The sequence below is a fragment of the Musa acuminata genome, chromosome BXJ2-5 (assembly GCF_036884655.1).
Source record: "Musa acuminata AAA Group cultivar baxijiao chromosome BXJ2-5, Cavendish_Baxijiao_AAA, whole genome shotgun sequence".
NCBI classification, from domain to species: domain Eukaryota; kingdom Viridiplantae; phylum Streptophyta; class Magnoliopsida; order Zingiberales; family Musaceae; genus Musa; species Musa acuminata.
In genome coordinates, this window is record NC_088342.1 from 27,902,990 (window position 1) to 27,927,205 (window position 24,216).

The following is a 24,216-nucleotide window of genomic DNA, read 5'->3' on the forward strand; positions in this document are numbered from 1 at the left end:
TCTGATACCACTTGTTGGGAAAAAACCTGTTAAAGCAGAATATTCTTTTCCCTCTTTGTGTATTCATCAAAATATCAACTTGATATTCAAATAAAAATATCAACCAGCACGGCATAAACAATAGACCAAAAATCAATCACACAGTAAGACCAAATCTTTTAACGTGGAAAACCCAATGTGAAAAAAACCACGGAACCGTAGTCTACCTCAAACTTTCATTATCAATAGTAATGATAACAGGTTTACAGTAGGTCTTCTCTAGAATAACTAGAGGATCAGAATAACATCAAGATCATAGATCTTGACTCAAGAATAGCATATCTTCATCACATAAGATGGATCTCCTCATAAGAGAATTCTAAGTCTCACAAAGTGGATATAGTAGGAAAGTATCTTAGAGAGGGTAAACTGTAGATCAACACCGTTAGTATTGTAGAGCTTACCGTAAGGATTCTTCATATAAAATTTGGACCAAAACTAACCACCGATCGTCAAATAGAAATCTCAAAAACCTTTCTTTCTCTGTTTCTCTCTCCCCTTTTCTCTCCACGCCGCTGCACACATTTATCGTGCCCACATACGCTGCCCTTTCTCTCTCTCAAACGGTCCAATTTGTCTAAGTCCACATATGGGCTGGACCCAACAGTCTAGTATAAAAGTACTTGATACATCCTAATCAAACGAAATATTTCTAAGAACTCATGTGTCTATCTAATATACAAGTATCAAAGAATCTATTACATGCTAACCAAATAAAGAATCTTCTAGCACACGTGTCCATCGAAGGCAAGCACTCGAAAAGTTCAATGCAATCTAACTTAGAAAGCCATCTCCTCACAATCAATATATCTGTTCGAAACATAAATAATTAATGCATTTGATGTGCACTAACTGGACAAAGCATCTTTAAATACATAATGCGTTTGCCCATAAGATAAGTATCAATGGGCTTTAATGCATTCTAACCAAACAAACATTTTCATGTGTGTGATGCATCCAGCTGGAAAATAAGCATCAAAGCGTTCGATATGCCTTAATCGAATAATGTATCTCTATATTCGATGTATCCATCTTGAACGAATGCACCTGCAACACTCTAACCGTTCTTGATAAAGATAATAACAATCAAGTTCATCATACCGATATTATGATTTGATATTGGATAAACCCCTAGCGCCAAGTATAATAGATGGGCAAATGATGTGATAATTATTTATAGTCAATCGACAATTAAGCTCAATTAAGTTAGAAACGATAAAATACAAACTAAGCATATCACATCAATATAATATTCGAAGAGAATCAATCCCCATTAAAGAAGTTAATCTTTCGTATATGAAGATAGTGAAAAAAAGAAAAGAAAAAGAGTAATTATGTTACATAATGGTAGTTACATTCTTTACTAATTTTGCCAATCTAATAAAAAAATAAAAACAAAGGAAACAACTAAATCAAGAATGTATGGAAGAGACGTTTGGGTCATGCTTTCGAGGAAATATAAGCCACCAACTTTAAATCGATTAGGATTTTGTGTGTCACTTGCTAAGTAGTTCCATTAGTACTCATCATTTTTGGTCATATCTTGCCCCACATTTGCCGTATCTCCTCTTTGTAATCATGGATCTCATTAGTGAACTCTTCCCTTGCATTACTCATGAATAATTTAATTTGGCATATTATAGTATTACATTTACTGAGAGTGGTCAATTTAGTTCTTTCAAATGTTCTATCATCCAACAATAGCCCATTTATAAATCAACTTTGTCAGAGAATATGTAACTAATGGATGATTAATCGTGACATCGCTTCTATAAGCAAAAAAAAAAAAAAAAGTCGTTATATTTTTGTATTCCGCCCATGCTTATGATTGTTTCGTGCCAATATTTTATATTAATAATCATGAATTTAGCTTAGCATTTGCTTTTACGCATGGAGTTAAGATCAAGTAGAGAATAGTCATGCTGAAAAAAAACATTGATAAGATTTAATTTGAGAACAATAACCTCCCTTTGAAGCTTAGAAACGACACCCTATATGATATAGATACGTTCCATTATGCTTGCAAATATCGGTGATCAGTCTTGATCTAATTTGAAGGACAGTTGAGTTTATAAATAATGAACAAATAGATAATCAACCTTGAATGGTGTTATAATGATGGTCTATTTCTTTGCACGATCAAAATAATTAATGTTGACAGCAACATGAAATTATCATAAAATGAAAAGGAGAATCAAAATATATTGGTTAGGAGAATTAAAAATATTATAAGGAAATCCACCTTATAATATTTGACTGCTTTGGCCAATTCAAAATTCAACTGTGTGACCTTCTGGTGGGGGCTTCGGAGGTTCTCTTCAGATAACGCCAAAACTGTAATATCCTGCAACTGTTGGAAGGACCGAAGCGTAGCGTCGTACTGTGTTCGTGTCAGTGACCACTGCGGCCTTCCTCTTTATTCTCTCTGTTTCTGCTGCTCGTTTGCGTTGGATCACCAGATATGGCGGGAAAGGAGTGCATACCAACCCGGGGCGGCCGGTGCTCACCCTGTCTCAGCCGAGGCAGGAAACGGTATTCCCAGGCGGCTGCCACGTGGGCCTGGTTCGCTGTCTCCGCCGTGATCCATTCCCCCTCCTCCCATCCCGCGTCCCTCATCATTTCCTTCCATCTTCGTATCCCCCACCACTGCCTCGATTCCAACCCATTTTAATCTCTCCCTCCTCCTCCTCCTCCCCAAACTCCATCTGCACATGGAAATGGTATTGCCCTCGACTTCTCTCTTAGTACTGTTGATTGATATCACTGATCTAAGCATATCTCCTAATTGTGCAAGGGTTGCAAGGAGAGGAAGACGATGACGAAGAAGAAGACGACGTCGGAGAGGGCGGCATGGCTGTCACAGCTACTGGGTAGCGAGTTCTTCGGGGCGTGCGAGGAGCACAAGGAGATGAGGAAGTGCGAGATCAACACGTACTGCGTCGACTGTCAGGGCTGCCTGTGTCCCCACTGCCTCGCGCCGCACCGCGCCCACCGTCTCCTCCAGATCCGGCGCTACGTCTACCAGGACGTCGTCCGCATCCTCGACATGCAAAGGCTCCTCGACTGCTCCAAAGTCCAGGTTTCATTCCTCCTCCCCGGGTCGGTACTCGTGATTTCTATTTCGATTACGTCGCCTTGATTACTGACTGCCATGAATCGGGCAGCCATACACTGTGAACAGTGCGAAGGTGGTGCTGCTGAACCCCCGGAAGCAATCCAAGCCATCGAAACCCAACCTCGGAGTCCCAGTTTGTGAGGTCTGTCGTCGGTCTATCGCCGACCCAAATCGCTACTGCTCCATTGCGTGCAAGACGAGTGGTTCTTGGCAATCGGAAGACGCTCTCGTCGCCGTCGCCGTCGCCGACGTCGAGTCCAGCGAATCAGAGTCCTTCCTGCCGCATCTGACGTCCGACGTTGGCTCTTCTTCTTCTTCCTCGCCCCCCGGATCGCTCGGCGCCGGCAAGGATTGGAATCCCGACTCACCTCCTCGAAGCCGAAGGACGCGTCCGAGGAAAGGAATCCCCCGAAGGGCGCCACTTTTCTGAATGCAACCCAAGTAACCTAACATACAACTATGAATCTGATCCTAATTTTGTGGATATCTTTCCGTTTTTTATCGTGTTGTTTCTTTGTATAGTTATCGGAATTGGATCGGACATTAATAGGGATCAGAAAAAAAGTATTTATGGTGCCGTTAAGTGAATCGAAACAATCGAGGATTTGGATTCTAATATATATTTTTTTTATCTTAACATTCATACGGTTTGGGGTTTATAACGACTAACTATGTTTTGCATCTCCGAAACATCTTTTTCTAATTTTTTGGTTTCCATACCTACCTACGCTTGTTGTTGCTTAGGATGGATGTCAGCTATCGTGTGAAGTGAGAAACATATGTGTTTGATGGTAAGTAACTTTTTTATCTTCTTTAAGGTTGGAGCAGTTTGATTAGTGAATATAATAACCAATTGGAGATTTGATGTCTGATTTTTCATTCCGGTTTGCGTTTTATAGATATATGAAAATTCACTTTGGAAATGTATCATAATGCGGCAGTATATTTTGTCCATAGAAAATAATTAATCTGATGCGATTAAAATATTGTTCTATAAAATTCTCATGAAACCAAAATGAACAGAAAGAAGAAGAAGTACCCTAATATCGATCGATCATGGTGCCCCGACTCTTGAAGTCCACATGCGCCATAAGCGCCCATGCACCTTCGGCTAGTTATTTTTTCCTACGAAACATGGATTGCGACCCCGTCTTCATATGATACATTAAAATGATGGGTGTTTTGAAGTCAAAATCGATTCATCTTCTTTACTGAAATCAAATCTAAAAAGATAATCTAAAACACTATTTTGCTAGCGATTAAGTCTCTCGAGGATCGTCCAAGCTTAAATCGATTTCTCTGTACATCTATGATTAGTTTAATGCTAGCAATAGAAACAACATAAAGAGGGTTGGGTTTTGAATTTGTACAAATAAAATAAGTATTTTTTGATGAGATATTTATCTAAAAAAAGAAATGAATTTATCTTTCCATTAGAGTAATGAATTGTTATGTTCCCTTAGCCTAGCCTTCTTTTAGCAAGTAGAGTTTTTTTTATCTTGAAGAAAGAGATCTTTATAAGTAAGCAACATGGCTGTTCAAATAAAACAAACAATATATCCACTTGATCAAAAGGATTTAAATATTTTATTAAATTATCCTTAAATGTCACATAGCTTTGACCCCTCATATGGGCCACATTAATACTAACTAATCAATCTAAAAAATTAAGGTCCATCTACTACTAATGTCATATCCTCATCAGTCATTCCCTTCTGTCTCAGTTAGCTCATGTCTCTTGGATACTACCGATATGAACGGGCATCCACAGGCCCCACACTCATGTGAAAGACTCTAGTTGATTACATGCATCATCAGCATGGAATCAGACGACCGTCGATGGAGTGGATATCTAAAGCGGCAATCAACACTATTAAATGTGTCGAAGGTGATGGAAAGAATAGAAGATAAGAACAATTATTGAAGAAGCTTTATTGAAAAAGTTATATTGATTTTTCTCAATAGAATAGAGGATTTCCTTCAATAGAATAGAGAGATTTTCTCATATAGTTAAGGAAATCTTATCTGCTATCAAGCCCCCGCAAGATGGTGCTCCTGTCAAGGATACCAATCTTGAATTGATGCAAAGCAAATAGTTTACAAGCTAGAGGCTTCTTGAGTAGGGCAAGAGCAGATCGATGCTACTGTTTTTGCTATTGTTGCGGCTACGATGACGATGGCTACAGTAGAGGAGAAAGTTACAGTAATAGAATAAGCTACAATAGAGGAGAAAGTTGCAGCAATGGAATAAGCTACAGTAGAGGAGGAAGTTGCAGTGATGCTGTAGCAGAGGAGAAAGCTACAACAAAGATACAGCAGAGGAGAAAGCTGCAATAGAGGTACAACAGAGAAGGAAGCTACAACAGAGGAGGAAGCTGCAACGATGCTACAATAGAAAAGAAGGCTACAGTAAAGGAGGAAAGGTGGGGCAGTGCTGGTGAGCGCAACACTAGAGATGCCATAGCGGAAGGGAATGTCCTATTTCCTCAACAGAATAGAGGATTTCCCTCAACAGAGTAGATAGAGAGATTTCCTCATATAATTGAGGAAATCTTATCTGCGAAGGTCGGCCCCTTGATTACTACATCTAGTTAGTCATCTCTTCTTGTCTCGGTCTTAGTCGTATCCAAGGGATGTGTTTGATGAGTCAGTAAAGAACAAATCTACTTCTCCTAAACACTTTCATAGATTTTTTGTATTGTTTTTTGTTTTAATCATTCTCATTTATATTTCATATCGATTGCATGATATTAGATAGATGGGCCTAAGCAAGCGTTACATCATCCCATGACTAACTAGGCGAGCCCTAATGGTCAATTAGACCCCCCCCCCCACCCCCTCTCCCCCCCCCCCCCCTTGGATTTTTCATCTATATTTGTTCATATTGCTTTTTCAAATAAAAAGTGAAATTTGCTTGGTGCAACATCATCAATGTCTTGGTCTAATTGCTACCACAGCTCTTTATCAGCCGTCATCAGTGACATTTATTTAATGGGCTGGTGACATGTATCAAGTTTTATACTTTCAATACTAAAATCCAATGGTTAGATAAAAATAATGTATTCCACAAGAAACAGAGGAGGTTGCCAGCAAATTACTTTGCTAAGAGAGTCCAATGCATTTAGATTGGGATTCTTGGTTGCCACTTCAAGCAGGCCATCTCATCTTTCACTCATTTGCTAATCCCAGTGTTCACAACATTTAGGTTTGTGCTCTCAAAAGGAGAAAATTGATAGGGATGCACAATAAGGTTTACAGCCAAGATTATGAAACGTGGAAATAAGCATATAATAATTGCTCATGTGTTATTACTTGTTCTTCCTTTTTCCTGACTAAATATGGTGTCTACTGAAAGCAAGGAAAATAATAGAGAGGAAAATGAGAAAAAAAAAGAAGCTCTTCTTGAAAAGAGGAAGAAAATAATATCATGGATCATTAGGCCAAATATTCTACTCTCTACCACTCAATTGGATGAAACAAAAAGTACAATAATTATGACATTGAAGTGTTTTTTAGATTTTCTCAAGTCATTGATATGATAATGTGTACATCTTTTAGATGCAATCCAAATCATAAGATGATTAAAATGTAAAATCACATGACATTAGCAAGTTGAGAGTAGGAGGATTTCTTCGAGAAAGATGTTCTTGTTTGTAAGATTTCTTTAGCAAGTGAAAAGAATCCAAAATTACCTCGTTATTTGGAATACTTTACTTGTGTGAGCCGTACATGTCACAAGATAACATAGTGAGATGTGCTTTGACAACTTTTTTACAGATGCCAATTAAACGTGAGGCCAAAATAGAGTTTTTCTTTTTCCCTGTTGAAGGTTATTCTTTTTATTTTACAGGCCTCTTTTATATATATATATATATATATATATATATATATATATATATATATATATATATATATATATATATATATATATATATATATATATATATATATATAAAAGAAACAAGAGAGAAAGAGTTTTAAAGAGATACAAAATTATATTTTTTTCTTTTTTTTACAATAACAAAGGGGGAGATAGCTAACTTGCATAAGTCAAGAAAATGTAAAAACTTGCAACTTGTACATTGCTAAAGGAAGCAAGAATCGCTAGCTTGCACACTTCAACAAGAAAGCTATCTTGCATTTGCTTTCGAAATATTGCTAGCTTATATTTTTTAAAATGATGTAAAAATTTGCTAGCTTGTATGATATAAAACTTGCTATCTTGAACATCACCTAGAATTACTAGCTTCCAATCTTAAGAGAAGCAACATTGCTATCTTACTTATCTCAAGAAGTAAAACATGCTAAACTTGCACATCTAGCAAAATTTACAAACTTGCAAAACTCAAAATTTTTGCTAGCTTGTATGATTATAAAAATGGAGATTATGTTATTATGCAATGATTAAAACTTGTATGTCCAAATACATAAAAGGTACACTTCTCCTTTTTGTTGATGACAAAAGGGGAAAAGTATGATCATGTTATATATGATGACGTATTGCAAATATTCATGATGAAATTTGCAACGACTTGAATTCGGCTTGAATTCAAGGTTCTATCAATATGACATATTGATAGGGGGAGTTTGTTTAAACTCTAGGAGTTAAGGTTAGCTTCGTCATCAATTGATTATCATCATCAAAAAGGGGGAGATTGTTGAATCTCATATTTTGATGATAAAACTAATTGATAAGTGTTTACGATTTAATATATGGTTTGAGTACCATAGGATGCTTCGATCAGGATGAGACAATTAAAGCAAGAAGAATCATGTTGGGCTAGGGGAAAACATGTCAGAAGATTGGACGTCGAGCCGGTGGATCGATCGACATATCGACAGAAGGCTTCAGACCATGGATTTGGGCATCGGGCCAAGAAGAGCAGATATTGCACTAAGGATATTGGAGTTGCGGAGTCAACCGACCAATTGGGCAATAGACTGCAAGAGAGAACGATGCGCCAAAGAATCGGACGAAGCGTCGAAGGACCAATGACATACTGGACAACATGATTAATACTTAGTATTAATTGTCTAGATCGAAGTGTATTTTTACATGTGTAAAATTAACTACGATAGCAAGGCATAAAGCAAAATGAAGTCCCGGAATCAAGAACATGATTTCATTGGGAGTTCGAGAGTTCATTAGAAGTCCGAACGTTCATTGGAAGTTCTGTAGGAACCAGTCGAGAAGTCTTGGAGCTTGCCAAAGAAGCTCAGCAGAACTCGCCAAGAAGATCGTTGTGAAGTCCAGGAGCTTATCGGGAGTCCACTAGAACATTACCGAGAGATCTCGGAAGTTCACCGGAAGATCATTGGAAGAAACTAGACTTACGGACTTGTTTAGCTTAGGAAATGTCTTAGATTTCGTAGTTAGCACGTAATTGGAATTAGATTTGGGCTAACCCAATTATGGGCCAGTTGGGCCCATGTAAGGACTATGTTTGGCCTAATAAAAGGCCCAAACAATGACCCAAGAGATGGCACCGTCATGGCATAATCTTCTAGACTGTGTCAAGCGGTGGTACCACTAGTCTGGCTAGTGGTACCGCCACTGGCAGGGTTCCAGGCGGTGGTACCCCCAGTCTAGGCAGTGGTACCACCCAACATAAGCGATGGTACCGCCCAGACCTAGGAAACCTAGGATGAGATATTTTTAGGTTCTAAGTTTGAATCAACTTGAAGCCTATAAATACCCATCTCATCCCTAGTTAAAATACATAAGCACAAAGAGTTTAAAAATGAAGAAACGCTATTATACTCACTTGAGAAATCCCCTCCTCTAAGTCTAAGTTTAGAATTTTGTTTAGGAGGAGTGAGTGCTTGTAAGGGTTATCTCCTAAACCCGGTAAAAGGAGAAGAGGGGTGTAAGAAGGAGGTTAATCTTCGCTTATTAAAGGAAGATCGATAGTGGATGCCGATGGCCTCGACGGAAGAGGAATCGACGAAGTGGATGTAGGTCATGATGACCGAACCACTTTAAAATCTGGTTTGCATTTTACTTTGAGCAATTTATCTTTACTACAAACCTCTTTAATAGCTTACAGCCTTCAATACATTTACGAACATATGTTTCAAGTTAAGCATTTCCGAGTTCGGCTTTTATCTTATGAAACGTTTTCGGAACCGACGTAATTTTTACCATTGCACTAATTCACCCCCCCTCTTAGCACCGTCCCCGTTCCTAACACTAATGACCATTTGGTTATCGGTACTAAATGGGTCTTTAGAAACAAGTAAGATGAATTTGGTATTGTGGTTAGAAACAAGGCTAGACTAGTGACCAAGGGTTTCAACTAAGAAGAAGGTATCGATTATGAAGAAACCTTCGCTCCTATGGCACGATTAGAAGCCATAAGGATACTCTTTGCCTATGCTAGTAGTACTAATTTTAGGTTATTTCAAATAGATATAAAAAGTGTTATTCTTAATGGCTTTATTTTTCGAAGAAGTTTATGTTGAACTACCTTCCAGATTTGAGAATGATAATTTTATGAATCATGTGTTTAAATTGATTAAAGCTCTATATAGACTAAAACAATCCCCAAGGGCTTAGTATGAGAGAATTAGCCCTTTTCTTATTCAAAATAATTTCTCTAAAGGCAAGGTCGATATTATATTATTTATTAAATATTTTAAAAATAATTTTTTTATTGTTTAAATTTATGTTGATGATATTGTTTTTGGTTCTACAAATGAATTCTTATGTGAATCATTTGCCAAGAGTATGAGCCAAGAGTTTGAAATGAGTTTAATAGGTGAACTAACTTTCTTTTTAGGCTTACAAAACAAATAACTTAGTGATGGCATTTTTCTTAATCAAATAAAATATGCATTAGACTAGCTAAAATGGTTTAATATGGATAGTTCAAAGGCTATCAATACTCCTATGAGTACCTCCACTAGGTTAGATATTGACGAAAGTAGAGAAAGCTTTGATAAAAAAACTTATAGGGGTACGATAGGTAGTTTATTATATCTCATCACAACTAGACCGGATATCATGTTTAGCGTAGGACTTTGTACTAGGTTTTAATTTAATCCTAAGCTATCTTATCTTAAAGCAGTTAAAATAATTCTTAGATATCTTAAAGGAACTACTAATCTTGGATTATGGTATCCAAAATCTGAAAACTTTGAATTAATTGCTTTTGCTGATGCGGATTTTACTATATGTAGAATAGATAGAAAAAGCACATCCGAAACATGTCAATTCTTATGTCATGTACTTGTCTCTTGGTCTTCCAAGAAACAAACTCGGTTGCACTATCTACGACTAAAGCCATAGTGGCTAGTGCATATGGTGCACAAGTTGTATGGATGAAAAAAAATTAGAAGATTATAGAATTTTCTTAAGAATATTCCCATAAAATGTGATAACACAAATGTAATATGTTTAATAAAAAATCCTATTCAGCACTCTAAAACTAAATATATTAACATTAGATATCATTTTATACGAGATTATATTAATAATCATGATGTAATCTTAGAGTTCATTGATACAAAACATCATTTAGTTGATTTCTTTACAAAACCATTAAATGAAGAATAATTTGATTTCATTATAAGACTAGTAGGCATGTTAAACTGTCCGAATGCATGAGTTTGTTATTTCTTTTCCGGACTCTCTTCCTCTTAATTTATTTCATAAATGGAGCTTTCTGTTAGGATCAAGGGCACTAAGAGAGGAGCTTTCATGAATGGAGCTTTCGTATGATAAAAACACTTTCGACGAAAAACCATTTCGGAAAGTTCTTCAACTTAAGATTAAGCGAAGTACAGTTGAAGAAAAGCAATGGAGGCAGTTTGCAATTAAGATCGAGAGCAGAATGTAAATGCAAACCGAGACTTAGAGTGGTTCGGTCAATCTTGACCTACATCCACTTTTGGCTTTCTCCTCCGATGAGGTCACCGACATCCACTAGAGGCCTTCCTTCAATAGGCGAAGGCCAACCACCCTTTTACAGCTTTACTCTTTTTGATGGGCTTAGGAGACAACCCTTACAGATTTTCACTCCTCTCTTGAATGATCAAAACTTAGATGAAAAGAGGGAGAAGAACTTTTTGTTGAATCTCGGATTTTGATGATGAAGTCAATTGTCATTTGTTATCTAATCTATATGTTGAGATAAGTGTGCAGGATTAACTACGATGAAAATAAGATATGCAGCAGGAGTTGCGCCGGAGTCAAGACAATGATCACGTTGGGAGTTCGAGAGTTCGACGGAAGTTCGGACAATCGTCGAAGGTTCTGCGGGAACAAATCTGAGAAGTCCATGAGCTTGCCAAAGAAGCTCGTCGGAACTCGCCAAGTGGATCGTCGCAAGTCCAGGAGTTTGCCGGAAGTCCGTAGGAGCATCACCGAGGGTTCATCGGATGATCGACGGAAGTTCGTCGGAAGCTCGCCGGAAGAAGCGATTGACGCACTAGTGCAAGTTGCAGTAAATGTCTTAGGAAATATCGTAGTTAGCAAAATGATTAAGTTGAAAATGGGAGGTGATCCCATTAACTTAATCTTGGGGCAATTGAGCCCCTGAAAAACCCAAATTGGGCCGAATGGATCAACACATTCGGACCCTGATTTCTGCCAGGCGATTGAATCGCCTCAGTCAGGCGGTGGCACCGCCTGAGCTCAGTCTTCGAGCTCTGGCAGGAGGTGCAACCGCCGTTGATAGGAGGTGGCACCGCTTGGGCTCGATCTCCGAGCTCAAGCTGAGCGGTGCAACCGCCTCAGTCAGGCGGTGGCACCGCCTGAGCTCAGTCTTCGAGCTCTGGCAGGAGGTGCAACCGCCCCTAACAGGAGGTGGACCACCTAGAGGCTCAGTCTTCGAGCTCTGCCAGGCGGTGCAACCGCCTCAATTAGGCGGTGCAACCGCCAGATCCCGGAATTCCGGGAATTGACAGTTTTGAGCTCCAAATTCAAACTGGGTTGGGGCCTATAAATACCCCACCCTTTCAGCACTACAAGGGCACCCAGAAACCACCGAAATTCTGATTTTACTTTGTGATTTTTAGAGCTCAAAGTATTGTATGAGTTGAAAGTTCTTCTTCCTCTTTTCTTCCAAGTTATAATCTGTTAAGAGAGGAAAGAAAATTCTGTAAGGGTTGTCTCCTAAGCCCGTCAAAAGGAGTGAAACTGTAAACGGGTGGTTGGCCTTCGCCTATTGAAGGAAGGCCTTTAATTGACGTCAGTGACCTTGTTGGTGGAGGAAGCCAAAAGTGGCGTAGGTCAAGATTGACCGAACCACTCTAAATCTCGGTTTGCACTTACTTTGAGCATCTTATCTTTATTGCAAACCTCCTCAATAGCTTACTGCCTTCTGTGCTTTTACGAATGTGTTTCAAAGTTTAGTGCTTTCCGAATCGGCGTTTAGACGCAAATCAGTTTTATCGTACGAACATCATATTTCAGTTTGCGCTTACGTTCTGATTTCCATCATAACTGCAAACTGCCTTTATATCTTTGCTTTAACTGCATCTCGCTTCATCTCAAGTTAAAATGGTTTATGAATCGGCTTTCATACCGAAATCGCTTTTATCGTACGAACGTCGTATTTTAGTTTGCGCTTATATTCTGATTTCCATCATAACTACAAACTATCTTCATAGATTTACTTTAACATCATCTCGCTTGATCTTAAGTTAAAGTAATCTTAGAATCGGCTTTCACGCCGAAATCGCTTTTATCGTACGAACGCAGTTTTAATCGTAGAAAGATTTCCACTACACTAATTCACAACCCCCCCCCCCTCTTAGTGCTCTTGATCCTAACAATTGGTATTAGAGCGGGGTTAACTCTCAAACGGATTAAAACCCAAGAGAGATGGTATACGCCGGAAACCAAGAGGGGCATTCTATTACACGTCCACCCATGTTCAATAGGACGGACTACACCTATTGGAAGACCCGAATGAGGATCTTTCTTATTTCTATAGATTTTGAACTTTGGAATCTTGTTGAAAATGGATTTTCGAAGTCTTCTCTTCCAATGATCGATTGGAATGAATTGGAAAAGAAGGCTTTCACTCTTAATGCAAAGGTTATGAATGCCTTATTTTGTGCACTTGATAAAAACGAGTTCAACCGTGTTTCGGTTTGTGAAACCGCATTTGATATTTGGCACACACTCGAAGTGACTCACGAAGGCACAAGTAGAGTGAAAGAGTCAAAAATCAATCTTTTGTTACATTCTTTCGAACTTTTCCGGATGAAACCGAGTGAGACTATTGGCGACATGTTTACCCGTTTTACGGATGTCGTCAACGGTCTAAAAGGACTCGAAAAAAGTTTTTCGGATTTTGAGCTCGTAAATAAGATTCTAAGATCCCTTCCTAAGAGTTGGGATCCTAAAGTCACTGCTATTCAAGAGGCGAAAGATCTAAACAACTTCCCTCTTGAAGAACTAATCAGATCATTAATGACCTACGAAATGACTTGCAAAGCTCATGAAGAGTAAGAAGACATCCTTCCAAAGAACAGGAAGGATATGACACTCATAACTTTAGAAGACTACTTGAGAGAAAACTCAAGTGATGAGGACTATGACGATGACATGGCACTTCTAACAAGAAAATTTAAAAAATTCATTAAAAGAAACTAGTTTAAGAATGACACAAAAAATAAACTTGAACCCAAGAATGACCAAGTTATTTGCTACGAGTGCAAAAAGTCGGGACACTACAAAAGTGATTGTCCCCAAGTCAAAAAGAGAACATCAAAGAAGAAGGAGCTCAAAGCAACGTGGGATGACTCGAGCGCATCCGAAGAAGAGGAGTCCAACACCTAGCAAGTTGCTCATTACGCCTTAATGGCCATCGGAGAAGAGGTAACGAATTTAATAGATGCAGATTTATCATTTGATGAATTATTAAATGTCATCTATGACTTATTTGATGAATGCAAGATTATTAGTAGAAAATATAAATTGCTAAAAACGGAGCATGATAGTCTTACTTGTAATTTCGATAAGTTAAAAACTAAATATCATGATAGTTTAGGTTCATGCTTAAAATGCCATTATCTAGAAACTCTCCAAAAAGAAAACTTGCTACTTAAGGACACCTTGAAGAAATTCGAGGTTGGCAAGTCCTTGAACATGATCTTTGCAAAAAAGGGTCACGTTCCCAAAAGAAGTGGAATTGGATTTGTGAGAAGTCCTCACCAAAATCCAACCACATTCATAAAAGGCCCCATCTTCCATGTTCGACACCAAAGCAAATGCAACTTTTGTTGCAAACTTGGACACAAAATGCATTATTGTCCATTCAAGAAAATTAGTCTGAACAGATTAATTTGGGTTCCTAAAGGAACCATGATAAATTCTATACAACATGATAAAAAATGTAGATCTATTTTTGAGGCACCCAAAAGCAAATGGGTACCTAAAGATCATCCTTTCTTGTAAAGACATAAAACGTCATAAGCTGGGAGTAAGAAATAATATCCTGCTCTGTGGATTCTCGATATTCATGACCCGAGATCCAAAAAGAACTCGCGATGCTCTCTAGCCTAAATAACAGAAGAGGATTAGAAAATTAAAATTACAAATGCGATATAGATATAATCCTACTTGATCCCTCAGAATTGGAAACCCATGATTCTCACTTCATATATCCTCTAGATTTTCGAACCCATTGATGTCATCCGTTCGTTACTTTCGAATCCAACTATATCATGAACTTACTAAGTTTGTCATGAACTTGCAAGGCTTACCAACTTGAACAATCTGTCACAAACATGTGCACGACATTTAGAGTATGCACGTCACAAGATCTATCTTGATCATGCAAAATTTCTTATCTTACAATGAAAATTCTTACGTAATTACGTAAGTAAAGTTGATTGCTCTAAATGAAAATTCTTCTCAAGTCAAAAACATTCAAATTAGATCACACTGCAGTCAGAACAAGTCCTCACCGCCTGTAGGCGGTGGCACCGCCCTAGCTGGAGGTAGCACCTCCGGCTGTCACGTGTTGCAAGCGGTTGCACAGCCCCAGCCAGCGGTGCAACCGCCCGTAATTCTGCCTCTTTTTAACCCGAGCTAGGGCCGGCGGTGGAACTGACCCCAACTCACTCTCTTCCCCTCTTTACTCTTCCAAAGCTTCGCCACCTCCATTTCACCCCTCATAGCATCCCAAATACTCCTCATTTTGAAGCAAAAGATCAACAATCTCTCCTTCTATTGAAGATCTCACTAAGGTATTCTCTAAGAACCCCTTAAATTATGTTTTTGATTCATTTACTCTTGCTCATTACTACCCTCTTAAATAGCAGTAGTTATGGGGTCTAGAAGATCCTCAAGGGACAAAGGGAAGAGGAGATTAGTGGAAGATTTTGATCTTACCCTTTTCGATTCAAAATATCATGCTGAAAAGTTTTCCTCTTTCGAACTTAGGAGTGTCAATAAGGGAAAACATGTAGATTTAAATGAACTAAGAGACTTAGAGACAATCCAATGGTTTGCAAACTTAGATCTACCCCTATTTTACAAATTAGTGAACCCATCTATCTAAGACTTGTTAGACTGTTTTACAACAATATACAAGTAGATGAAGAAGAACGAATGTCTACCTATCTCTTAGGACAACACATCTCCATTACGGATAAATTCATTTGCGACATAATAGGCATTCCCCTAAAAAATAGAGAACTTTATTTTAGAGGATCATGGGATGATGAAACTGTTGGGACAACATATGTTGAAGCCTTAGGAACAATTTTCGCCAATCCCAACTTAGCATTTGTTCCTGAAAGTTGTGAACATCTACTACCACTAAATACTAAGGTACTTCATCATATCCTAACTAGTATCATTCTCCCTAAACAATACCATCATGATGAAGTAAGCCAAATAGAATTAGGAACTATGTATTGGATCATGAAAGGATATGACATCTGTCTTGGTTATCTTATCTAGCAAAACATGTTAGAACTATCTAAGAAAGACATGATGCTTCTATATGGTGGTATAATCACTAGAATACTGAAAGCATACGATATTCCAATACCACCGGAAGAAGAAGTAATAAAAGTAGATAGGTTTAGCATAATAAATAAAAATCTACTTCACCGATTAAGATGTGTTTATAGAAACGGTAACTGGGTTAGAATGCCTAGAAGAACCGATCCCCCCCAACCTGAACCGGAACCGGAAACACCAGTCTTTAGGGGTACTCAATCTCCTCCGATCTGTCCCTTTGAGGAAACACATTCATTTGAGCAAGCTACTGCATCATCTGTCGAAGATATTGGGATTCGGATGGACCGATTTGAATAAAGACAAGAATGGCTTGAACATCGACAAGATCAAATCCTATCTGAGCTGCAGCAAATTCATCGACAATTTGACTCTTTATTTAGGCACTTTAATTTTCCACCTCCTGAATGAGCTTGTATGTGAACACAATCACCTATTGTTATTGTAAACTCTTTATGTTACTCACCATGATGCCCTTTGCCTTGATCCTTGATATGGTTACCTGATGTATTTATTTGTGAGCATATGCAGAGTTACAAACATCTCTCATTATTTAATCTCGTTATTCATTGTCAGATTTTACATTGAAACTAAATGTTTTTATAACTACTTTAAAAACCTTGTGCCTTGGTTTCCATGATAAATATGATTTGAGAAAATGATATACCAATGCAGTTGATGAGTCATGACATTATCATGATATTATTATTGCCATAACACTAAACATCAACTAGCTGATATTTTTACAAAACCTCTAAGTGAAGAACAATTTGATTTCATAAGAAGAGAATTAGGAATGTTGATGTATCCGAATACATAAACTTGTTGAAATTATTTTTGGGACTTTATTGATTGATTGATCAATTTCACTTAATTGCTATGATGATTTTACATAATTACATGTTAGAAATTATGTGTATGAATATAAAAAATTCCATGATGATAAGCATGTTTTGTCTTCATGATCATATTTGAAAATCAATAGCACAGTCTCATTCGAATGCATGAAAGTCTTAATTTCATTTTCGGATTCTCTTAAAAATCGAAGTTTCTCGATACATTATCCTCTTCCGGACTTAATAAAGCATATGTCATAACGAGTTTAATTCTCATCATTGTTGACATATGAAATACATCTCTCATGCACCTATGTGAAGAATATTCTTTAAAGAAATGGATTTAATAAAATGATTCCTGATTATATGAATGATAGTGTTTTTACTAACAAGGATTCGTTTCTAATACATATCTTGATCCTTGTGAAAATGAAGCAAGATTTAATCTCTCATCAATTTTAACTTCATTTAAAGTAAACTCACAAATAGATGGTGGAGATGCGGGGTAAAAACAAAATTGATATCTCCATGTCATGGTTGCATAATTGACTCACTATTGAAAATGACATGAACCTAGTAAAGGCATCACACTTATGCTCAAAATTCGCTTATATTGTTCTCCTGGCATCACAATTACAATGCTTTTTGTTGATGACAAAGGGGGAGAAATATATGAGTATTAATGCCATGCTTGCATCACCAAGAGATATATGAATTGATGCTATGATTGCTATAATTTGCATTATGCCTTGTTTGTATCATGTAATGATATCAAAATTTTACTTCACACTTTTACATGTTGATATCTTACAATATGATCACTTGCTACTATTACCATCATTCAAACTTGTAATATAAAATTTGAAAATGAATGTCAAGCCTTGACATCATCTTCAGATAGATACGTCATGATGGGAATCATGATGGGAGAATTGATAAGTTTAAATGATTTTAACTTATCAATATGTCTCTTGAATTCAAAGGTTTTGCATTCAAGAATAACTTATCTCAAGTATGGCATATAGACAGGGGGAGTTAAGGTTAACTCCATTATCAATTGATTGTCATCATCAAAAAGGGGGAGATTGTTGAATCTCGAATTTTGATGATGAAGTCAATTGTCATTTGTTATCTAATCTATATGTTGAGATAAGTGTGCAGGATTAACAACGATGAAAATAAGATATGCAGCAGGAGTTATGCCGGAGTCAAGACAATGATCACGTTGGGAGTTCGAGAGTTCGACGGAAGTTCGGACAGTCGTCGGAGGTTCTACGGGAACAAATCCGAGAAGTCCATGAGCTTGCCAAAGAAGCTCGTCGGAACTCGCCAAGTGGATCGTCGCAAGTCCAGGAGTTTGCTGGAAGTCCGTAGGAGCATCACCGAGGGTTCATCGGATGATCGACGGAAGTTCGCCGGAAGCTCGCTGGAAGAAGCGATTGACGCAACGGAGCAAGTTGCAGTAAATGTCTTAGGAAATATCGTAGTTAGTACAATGATTAAGTTGGAAATGGGAGGTGATCCCATTAAATTAATCTTAGGGCAATTGGGCCCCTGAAAATCCCAAATTGGGCCGAATAGATCAACCCATTCGGACCCTAATTTCTGCCAGGCGGTTGAACCGCCTCTGTCAGGCGGTGGCACCGCCTGAGCTCAATTTTCGAGCTCTGGTAGGAGGTGCAACCGCCCCTGACAGGAGGTGGCACCGCTTGGGCTCGGTCTCCGAGCTCTAGCTGAGTGGTGCAACCGCCTCAATCAAGCGGTGGCACCGCCTGAGCTTAGTCTTCGAGCTCTGGCAGGAAGTGCAACCGCCCCTGACAGGAGGTGGCACCGCCCAGAGGCTCAGTCTTCGAGCTCTGCCAAGCGGTGCAACAGCCTCAGTCAGGCGGTGCAACCGCTAGATCCCGGAATTCTAGGAATTGACAGTTTTGAGCTCCAAATTCAAACTTGGTTGTGGCCTATAAATACCCCACCCTTTCAGCACTGAAAGGGTACCCAGAAATCACCGAAATTCTGATTTTACTTTATGATTTTTAGAGCTCAAAAGTGTTGTATGAGTTGAAAGTTCTGTTAGGATCGGAGCGGCACTAAGAGGGGGGGGGTGAATTAGTCCAGCGGATTAAAACTTCGGTTTTAGAAAATCTTTCATACGATAAAAATAATATTTCGTTTGAAACTGTTTCAATTGCGTTAAAAGCGTACGTAATAAGATGAGGGCAGTGAACTTAGCAAAGTAAAGGTTTGCAGAAAGATAAATGCATAAACATAAACGCAAACCGGAGATTACGCCGATTTTAAAGTGGTTCGGTCAAATGACCTACATCCACTTGCGAGGCCCCTCTTCGATGAGGCTCCCACCTTCCACTAGCAAATCTCTTGAAAGGGAAGGGTAAATACCCCTCTTACAACTCTTTATAAGCGGTTCACTCTCTTACAAATTTTCAGCAAGAAAGAAGGAGGTGAACACTAGCAAAATAAAAACACGATTAGCTAGGACTTTTCTAAGACCTTTCTCTCAAACACTTGCTGCTCAAAAAGTTGTTTTCTCAGCGGAGACTTGAGGGGTATTTATAGGCCTCAAGAGGATTCAAATTTGGGCTCCAAAAATTTGAATTCTCTTATGTTCCCGATGCTGGCGGTGCCACCGCCCAGCCAAGCGGTGCCACCGCCCAGCGCTCGGGTGCTGGACGGTGCAACCGCCCAGCCCAGGAGGTGTCACCGCCCAGCTCTCGGGTGCTGGGCGGTGCCACCGCCTAGGCCAAATCAGCTCACTGGTTGGGCTCCAAACTTGGCCCAAACCAGTCCGAACTCGGGCCCAATTGGCCCCTACTTGGGTTATACGATTAACACCTAATCCTAACCCTAATTAACGTGCTAACTATGAATTTAAAGACATTTTCTAAGCTATTACAAAGTCCGTAAGTCAAGACTTCTTCTGGCGAGCTTTCGGCGAACTTCCGACGGTCTTCCGATAAACTCTCGAAAACCATTCTGCGGACTCCGGGCAAGCTCCTAGACTTCACGATTTGATCTTGGCGAGTTCCAATGAGCTTCTTCGGCAAGCTCCGATCTTTCTCGGTGAGCTCCGCGAACTTCCAACGAACCTTCCGGTGAGCTTCCGAAAAACCCTTCGGCAAGCTCCCTACTCATTCTCGGCTAGTTCCGACAGCATTCCCGACGAACCTTCGGACTTCCGTCAAACTCTCGAACTCGCAACAAATCCTTCGCACTTGACTCCAGCACTTTGTTTCGCTTTATGTCTTCATCGTTATCATAGTTAATCCTGCACACACAAACCAAAACTCAACTCCGATCTAGACAATTATTACAACGCGAATTGACATTCTGTTGCCCGGCACGTCATTGGTTGGCGCTTCGTCCGATTCTTCGGTGCATCATCCTCTCTTGCGGCTTGTTGCCCAATCGACGGTTGACCTCCGCAACCCCGATATCCTTGGCGCAATTTCTCTCTCCTTGGCCCGATGCCCGACGTTCGAAGCATTCAGCCATCCAATATCCTGACGTGATCTCTTCCGGCGCAACGTCAATTCCTCCTGCGTCAACTGTCTAAACCTGATCGAGTAGACCTGCATCGCTCAAAATGCAGTTTAAATCATAAACACATATCAAGTGGTTTCATCATCACAATACGAGATTCAACAAGTTCTTCTTCCTCTTTTCTTCCAAGTTCTAATCTGTTAAGAGAGGAAAGGAAATTCTGTAAGAGTTGTCTCCTAAGCCCGTCAAAAGGAGTGAAATTATAAAAGGGTGGTTGGCCTTCGCCTATTGAAAGAAGGCCTCTAGTTGACGTCGGTGACCTCGTCGGTGGAGGAAGCCAAAAGTGGAGTAAGTCAAGATTGACCGAACCACTCTAAATCTCGGTTTGCATTTACTTTGAGCATCTTATCTTTACTGCAAACCTCCTCAATAGCTTACTGCCTTCTATGCTTTTACGAACGTGTTTCAAAGTTCAGTGCTTTCCGAATCGGCGTTTAGACGCAAATCAATTTTAACGTACGAATATCATATTTTAGTTTGCGCTTATGTTCTGATTTCCATCATAACTGCAAACTGCCTTTATATCTTTGCTTTAACTGTATCTCGCTTCATCTCAAGTTACAGTGGTTTACGAATCGGCTTTCATACCGAAATCGCTTTTATCGTACGAACGTCGTATTTCAATTTGCCCTTATATTCTGATTTTCATCATAACTGCAAACTGCCTTCATTGATTTACTTTAACGTCATCTCGCTTGAGCTTAAGTTAAAGTAATCTTAGAATCGGCTTTCACACCGAAATCGCTTTTATCGTACGAACGCAGTTTTAATCGTAGAAAGATTTTCGCTGCACTAATTCACCCCGCCCTACCCCCCCCCCCCCCTCTCTTAGTGCTCTTGATCCTAATACTTTTGACCTTTTACAACACTTTTGAGCACTCAAATTCTCAGAATAAGATCAAGATTTTGGTGTCATTTCATGCAAGAAAGGGTGAGGTTTATATAGGCCCCAACTGGTTTGAATTTGGAGCTGAAAAGTGTCATCTCTCAGTTTTTTGGGGTCCTGGAGGTACTGCCGCCATAACTAGGTAGTACTAATGCCTATCATCTGTGGCTAAGCGGTACTACCGCTCAGTCTGGGCAGTACAATCGCTTGACATTACTCGAAGACCGAGTTCAGGCGGTACCATTTCTTGATAGGGGCGGTACCACCGCTGGTAGTAATAACTACCGACGGTACCATCGCCTGACAGGGGCGGTACTACCGCCCAAAATTCCTAGGAGACCAAGTCTCCTAGGCGGTGCCACCGTTGGCCCTGGCGGTGCCACCGCGTGGTAGGAACTCTAGGTCCAAATGGACTGATCCATTCGGCCCAATTTAGGTCTGCCAATGGCTCAATTGGCCCCAGATTAAGTTAATGGGATCACCTCCCAATGCTAACTTAATCTACAAGCTAACTACAATAATTAAGACATCAATACTGTAGTTTATGTTCCGGTGCGTCAATCGCTTCTTCCGGCGAGCTTCCGACGAACCCTCGACAATGCTCCGGTAGACTTCCAGCAAACTCCTGGACTTGCAACGATCCACTTGGCAAATTTCGATGAGCTTCTTTGGCAAGCTCCTAGACTTCTCAGATTTGTTCCCTAGAACCTTCGATGACCGTCCAGACTTCCGTCGAACTCTCGAACCCCCAACGTGATCATGGTCTTGACTCCGGTGCAACTCCTGCTGCATGTCTTACTACAATCGTAGTTAATCTTGCACACTTATCTCAATATATAGATTAGATAACAAATGACAATTGACTTCATCATCAAATTGACTCCCGTTATCTATATGCCATACTTGAGATAAGTCATTATTGAATTCAAAGCCTTTGAATTCAAGAGACATATTGATAAGTTAAGATCGTTTAACCTTATCAATACTCTCATTATGATTCCTATCATGATATATCTCTCTAAAAATGATGTCAAGGCTTGACATCCATTTTCAAGTTTTACATTTCAAATGTGAAAGATAGCAATCGTAGCAATTCATCATATGGTAAGATATCAACATGTAAAATTACAATGTAAGTTCTTGATATCTTAACATAATGTAAACATTTCAAGTGTTTAGCAATCATAGCATTTCATCACATGATAAGATATCAATTTGTAGAATTGTGATGTAAGTTCTAGATATCTTAACATAGTACAAATATGGCATAGTGCAAATATGGCAATCATAGCAATTCTATCATTAATTTATCATATATTTTGAGACAAGCTTTTGATATCTTAACATAATTCAAATATGATACTCATAGCAATTCTATCATCAATTTACTATGTATTTCTCCCCCTTTATCATCAACAAAAAAGAGAACTATTTAAATAAACTTTAAGCATAAGTGCGGTAATGATTCAAACATCTCAAGGATACCAATTAAGCAAACATCTCAACGAAAACATGACATGGAGATAGCTTTCATTACTTCTTCCTTTTTATTTGTCATTATCTTTTTGCATGGAGGAAAACTATTTATGAGCTTACTTGAATGAAGTTAAAATCGATAAGAGATTAAATCATGCTTCATTTTTGCAAGGATCAAGATATGTATGTGAATCAAATCATTGCAAGTGTTAAAAAAGATCTTCCTTTTTCAAGAAGGAATCATTTCATCAAATTCATTTCTCGAAAAAATATTTTTCACACGATAAGTCTATGAGAGATGCATTTGTTAATTGATTCCATATGTCAATGATATGAAACAAACTCAATATGACATATGCTTATGAAAGCTACATTAAGAACGAAAGAGAAATACTAAATCATGTTAGGATCAAGAAAATTCGAAAATAAAATTTAACACTTTCATGCATTCGGACATGGTTTTGCTATAGATTTTCAAACATAATCATAAAGATAAAACATGCTTATCATCATGGAAATTTTTGTATCCAAAACATATAATTTCCAACATGTTATCAAGACATATAATCGTATAAGCTTCTCATTATAGCATCAAGTGATTGAATCAAGAAAGTCCAAAAAATAATTTTAATAAGTTCATGCATTCGGACAAATTAACATTCCTAATTCTCTTTTAATAAAATCAAATTGTTCTTCACTTAAAGGCTTTGTAAAAATATCAGCTAGTTGATGTTTAGCATCAATGAACTCTATAATTACATCATAATTAGTGACATAATCTCATATAAAGTGATGTCTAATATCAATATGCTTTGTTCTTGAGTGTTGAATGAGATTCTTTATTAAGCATATTGCACTTGTGTTATCACATTTAATGGAAATATTTTTAAGATGAACTTTATAATCTTCCAAGGTGTTTTTCATCCACACAACTTATGCACAACATGCACTAGTTGCAATATACTCAGCTTTGGTTGTTGATAGTGCAACCGAGTTTTGTTTCTTAGATGACCAGGAAACAAGGGCATGTCCTAAAAATTGACATGTTCCTGATGTGCTTTTTCTATCTAGTCTACACCCAGCAAAATCTGCAAAAGTATAAGCAATTAGCTCAAAATTCTCAGATTTTGGATACCATAATCCTATATTTATGGTACCTTTAAGATATCCAAGTATTTTTTTAACTACTTTGAGATGAGATATCTTAGGATTCGATTGAAACCTAGCACAAAGTCCTACACTGAACATGATATCTGGTCTAGTTGTAGTGAGGTAAAGTAAACTTCCTATCATACCTTTATAAGTTTTTTGATCGAAGCTTTCTCCA

The 24,216-nt window shown here is 38.6% G+C and overlaps 1 protein-coding gene across 1 annotated transcript; it reads left to right on the plus strand.

Annotated features, from left to right (window-relative positions):
• Positions 1–2,854: 2,854 nt before the first annotated feature.
• Positions 2,855–3,584, plus strand: LOC103974572 (protein RGF1 INDUCIBLE TRANSCRIPTION FACTOR 1-like). Its single transcript, XM_009389428.3, has 2 exons — positions 2,855–3,118; positions 3,204–3,584. Exons 1-2 carry the CDS (start codon positions 2,855–2,857, stop codon positions 3,582–3,584), a joined length of 645 nt encoding a protein of 214 aa, XP_009387703.2.
• The last annotated feature ends 20,632 nt before the right edge of the window (positions 3,585–24,216 follow it).

Coding starts and splice junctions, on each gene's coding strand:
- LOC103974572 (XM_009389428.3), top strand. CDS start 2,855: ATGACGAAGAAGAAGACGACGTCGGAGAGGGCGGCATGGCTGTCACAG. Junction 3,119..3,203: donor TCGACTGCTCCAAAGTCCAG/GTTTCATTCCTC, acceptor TGAATCGGGCAG/CCATACACTGTGAACAGTGC.